This window comes from Cyprinodon variegatus, unplaced genomic scaffold (assembly GCF_000732505.1).
Source record: "Cyprinodon variegatus isolate N-32 unplaced genomic scaffold, C_variegatus-1.0 Scaffold2879, whole genome shotgun sequence".
NCBI lineage: Eukaryota > Metazoa > Chordata > Actinopteri > Cyprinodontiformes > Cyprinodontidae > Cyprinodon > Cyprinodon variegatus.
In genome coordinates this window covers 1,033-6,057 of record NW_015153332.1, presented here as the reverse complement: position 1 = coordinate 6,057, position 5,025 = coordinate 1,033, and the positions used below count along the sequence as shown (strand labels likewise).

Genomic DNA, 5,025 nt, shown 5'->3' with positions numbered 1-5,025 from the left:
TAGTATCGTTCCACAGTATCGTCCTATAGTATCGTTCCACAGTATCGTCCTATAGTATCGTTCTACAGTATTATCACACAGAAGCAAAATTAGCCCTCCGTCTCAGTGTTTAATCTGAGGTGAAAAGTTCTGCTCAGGGACCCAGAGTGAGTCGGAACTAGCTACCTTAGTTCAGGTCTTAAGCCGTCAGGCCACCCGTCCCAGATGGTCCAAACAGAGTCAGTACCTTGGAAAGGATACAGAGACTTGCAGGTGCCAATACTTGGTAAGGGTTCTTCATCATCAAAGTCGTCATCAAACTCTGAACTGCGAGACTTGAAGTGAAGTTCGGCTCCTTGGTCCTCAGTGTAGCTGCCATCAGGGCTGGAAGGGGAGAGCAAAGTTCAGTCCAATCACTTCAGAGGCTCAGCTCAATCGTTAGAAGCAGTAATTAGTCCTGATCACCTCTCTCTGCTGGCTGGGCTGCGGTTATTCAGATGCTTCAAGCTGCTGCTGCCTGGTGTTGTTGCCTGGGAGTTCAACCCACAACCTCCACTCTGTCTCCTACTGCTGTGATCGGACAGACTGCCGTCTGCCTCGGAGAGCCATGCCTGCACACAGAGAACATGGCTCAGTGCGAAACGTAGAACTCCAGAATGGGTCCCGGGTGCTGGCGGTATGAACCCAGAGTTCCCACTGAGTACTACCAGTACCTGTCCACTAGGACAGAGAGCTGGGACTCCTTCAGAGGGACACGTCTCTCAGAAGGCTCTTCAGATTTAACGTTTACAATAACTTAAGACCAGAGAGGCTGGAGTGAGTCTGAGAAGACAACCCTGTTCCTGGAGACCATCTGCACTGAACACCAGAAGGGAAGGTTGGGAATTTCATGATCTGCTCATCTGTATGGATGAACTGAACTGTTTCACGTTAACTGATTGTTACTCAGCATTTTTTAAACTCCAAACAATGGGACATTTTATTTTTTTATTAGATAGGGACACTGCACAAAACAGATTTAGCTTCTTTCACTGGTTGAGCCCAGACACAGGAAGGTTAATAATCACTTAGCCATCAGGAGTCTGACCGTCTTTCAGCCGTTTCTTTGAATAAATTTAATTCTCTCTCTGCAGAACAGTCCAACGTAAAGAGATAAAGTTAAAGTTCACAGAAGAGTCTCCATGGTAACGGGATGTTCTCCATCCTGCTTAATCACATGACTGTGAGGAATAAAAAAATCAAAAGAAGAAGATGGAAAGTAGTTGAAACAAAGTCTGAGAAGGAAAACAAGCATCCTTAGAAACCTAAAAAATATAAAGTAAGTTCTGTTCTACCTACATTGCAGTGTCCATTTAATCTGTAAAACTCACTGCATGATTATAATAAAGCTATTTCTATGCATAAATCAAGCGGAACACTGTGGCGAAAGCCGTACTGCTCCACCTGTGAAAGTAAAACCTGTTGGGCTCTTTTTGGCATCAAGGCAACTATTCTTATTGCCACATTGCAGACAAGACACTGTAAAAAATATTTATATAAAGTAAAATATTAAAGAAGAGCTAAACATCACTGGACGGAGGTACATCAACATGCAGCATGTAGGGGTTGGATTCGGAGTGTGTGTGTGTGTGTGTGTGTGTGTGTGTGTGTGTGTGTGTGTGTGTGTGTGTGTGGGGGTTAAATATATCAACAATCATTAATTCACAAACAGGAGGTGCGGCTGTTTATCTCAAGGTTACTTATCGTAATCAAACCTATAACAGCGGGGAGGTCAGGGCGGGGTCAGCGTTTACATCATCTGTCTGATTGGAGACATTTCCACTGCAGTGCTGACACCTACTGGTGATTCACTGGTACTACGGTCTACTAGTGATATTCACATTAGATACGAATAACTTAGTAGCATGTAGTAGGACCTCTTAGTGATGTAGAAATACCATCATAAAAATCTAGTCTTACCGATTAGTTCTTTGTTCCTATTGGCGCAGTTTAGCGTTAGCCCCTCCAGGCTAATAGTATTGTCCAGTATTGCTGGATGCAGCCATGACTTCGTCAGAATGATGGAGCAGCAGTTACTGATCTCCTCCTTTAATGAGAGTTTCAGTCAGAGATCATCCATCTTTTTCCAGCGAGCGGATGTGGGTGAGCAGGACTGATGGAAGCGGAGGTCTGTGAGGATTTCTCCATAGCTTTGTCGTTAGCCCGCCATGTGCATCTCTTCCTCTGGCCTGGCCTGGTAAGTGAGCCCGCTGCTGTTGCGTTTACATTTAAACGGTGAAGAATATCTGTATTTAGAACGCTTAGTGACCGTAGCTCCAGCAGGCGTTGGCGGTCGTAGATGAAGGCTTAATGCCTGGTTTGTAGCATTTTGAACAGCGTATTTTGTGGAATCGTTGGGAGCTGTTTCTGGTCGCTGCTGCCATGATACATTGTTATCACGTTTTATGACACATAAACCTCTCATCCTTCTGAACCATTCAGCCAAGGTGTCCGCTATGTGGGTTCAGTCTCAGACTAAGCTTAAAGTAATAAATATGAAATGTCCCTCTTATGTATTTCTTACTATAAGTACTATAAGAGGCCTGTTCAGGGCCCCCTACCCCCCTACCCTGAAACCAGGAGCTCTGAGAAGGACCACCCACCTGGTTCCTTCTCAATTCCTCCTCAAGTCTCTGGAGGTTCAGCTTCACCTCCTCCAGTCGAGGGTCCAAACTTCTGGCGTCTCCCATCTGTGGACTTCGTTCATAGACCTCCCTCATTTTCAGCAGAGCGTCTCTGAAACACAGAGCGGAGTCTGACGGCTCCAGTTTCTGACTGCATGCTTAGATGATGTGAATTATGGTTCTGCTTCTAATGCCTGGAAGGAAGAAAACTCAAATACATTTACAAAATCTTCACATTAAATGGGTTCTGACGTCAGAGCAGAATGTTTGAGCCTGACTAACCTTTGATATCTGGAGGATCTAGCTCAGCGGTTCTGCTCTAACTCAGTCATTCCTTTAGTGCAACAAGTTAAAAACCACAAAAAAGGCCTAAATTGAGCTTCCTCTAACCTCCAGGAGTCTTCGTCATTCTGTGGGCTCCACCAGATCAACCTGTAGGTGGCGCTCTGAGCAGCATGGAGGTCCATCCTCCTGAGAACATTCAGTCAGATGCTAATGCTAACAGTTTGGCCTTTTGAAACCTGAGGAGAGTTTTATGTAGTTTCTGTGATGGAGCTCCATAATGAGGAGAAACCTGGATTGATTATGAATCAATAGTGGAAGGATGGAGGACCAACCTCCTTCTGCTGAAACACATTTACAGGCATGTTGGTAAAAGCATTTCTAAAACGACGGCGGTGAAGTTTAGAGTCCATCAGAGCCGCAGCAGGAGGCAGGAAGTTTATAAACTATTACAGGATCATTTTCAGCTGGAGGTAAAACTCCTTAAAGTTACAGTTCAACTGTTTACAGCTGGAATCAAACGGAACTTCTAAACCTTTTCTCTTCCTGTAATCAGCAGCTACCCTGAGGATGATGATGATGGTGGTGATGATGATGAAGATGGTGATGATGATGATTATGATGAAGATGGTGATGATGATGATGATAAAGATGATGGTGATGATGACGATGATGATGATGGTGATGATGATAATGATGATGATGGTGATGATGATAATGATGATGATGATGATTGTGAAGATGATGAAGATGATGATGAAGAAGATGAAGAAGATGATGATGATGATGATGAAGATGATGGTGATGATGATGGTGATGATGATAATGATGAAGATGATGATGAAGATGATGAAGATGGTGATGATGATGAAGATGATGATGAAGATGAAGAAGATGATGAAGATGATGATGAAGATGATGATGGTGATGATGAAGATGGTAATGATGATGAAGATGATGACGGTGATGATGATGATGATGAAGATGGTGATGATGATGATGATGAAGATGGTGATAATGATGAAGAAGATGATGATGATGATGATGATGATGATGATGATGATGAAGATGAGCCGACTCCTGGTCTGTTTCGTGATCATCTCCATCCAGAAGGTTCCCCTGGTTCTCCTGACGTAGATCTATGATCGTTTCTTTTCAGATCAGCTGATGTTTTTAACGTTTCTAGCAGAGATGAAGGAATCAGGATGTAGGAGCTCACCCTGCAGTCAGAGGGTTGCTGGTTTAAATCCCAGCTTGCTAATGGTAGATGCCCTGTACTGATGTGGCTCCTCTGACTCAGCTGGCCCCTACTGCAGCCTCTCTTCTATCAGCGGGCCCCAGAGCAGCTGTGGCTGCAGCATCAAGGTGTGGATGACTGCATGTAGAGTGAAGCTCTGACATTGGACATCTAGATTGAGAACTTTTATCCAGTCAGGATCATATTCTAGGTTCTATGGATGCTTCTGACCTTCTGACTGCAGTCAGAGGTGAAGGTCCTCTACCTTCTCCACCCCCCCAGGGGAGGGGGGGCATTGTTACCTTTGTTCTCGCTCTCTCTGGATCTCCTGGTTGATGTTGTTTATTCGGGTCAGAAGCTTCTTGCGCCTCTGCTCAGGAGGAAGGTGGCTGCAGTCGGTCAGGCTGGAGCCCTGCAACAGTTCAGCAACCTTCATTAGGAGCCACTCAGGTGTGGATCTGGGACAGACCGGGATGCATACTAACCAGCTTCAGGGACAGCTGTCCAATGAGACGAGGGCATGAAAAAAGACAAGGAGAACATCAATGCAGGTGAAAACATCAGATTAATCAGGTGTTTCCTTCATTCAGCATCAGAAGGTTCCCCTAATGAAGATGAGCGGAGTTTCATTTCCTGTTCTGTAGACGATCCAACCCAGCAGGACGGACTAAATGATCGAGGAGTAGAAGATGATCTGCTGCTGGAGGTTCAGTCTCTGCTGTGTGTGAGGGCCAGGTCCAGAATGGTGGTTCTTCAGAACCACACAAGGTCCACAGAGAGTCTGGACCAAGTTATCTTCAACACTGTTGAACTGTCTCTGCTTTGCTGTCTTGTCTTTTCTGAACTCTTTCTTCATTTCAACCG

General features: G+C 44.9%; 1 protein-coding gene across 1 annotated transcript; it reads right to left on the bottom strand.

Moving 5' to 3' along the window:
* Window positions 1-91: 91 nt before the first annotated feature.
* On the bottom strand, window positions 92-4,697 carry LOC107081085 (formin-binding protein 1 homolog). The gene is made up of 5 exons (XM_015369300.1): window positions 4,647-4,697; window positions 4,464-4,573; window positions 2,622-2,754; window positions 445-590; window positions 92-363 (listed from the first exon to the last, which is right to left on the bottom strand). The coding sequence occupies exons 3-5, from the start codon at window positions 2,736-2,738 to the stop codon at window positions 162-164; spliced, it is 465 nt and encodes a 154-aa protein (XP_015224786.1). The 5' UTR covers window positions 2,739-2,754; window positions 4,464-4,573; window positions 4,647-4,697; the 3' UTR covers window positions 92-161.
* Window positions 4,698-5,025: the final 328 nt, after the last annotated feature.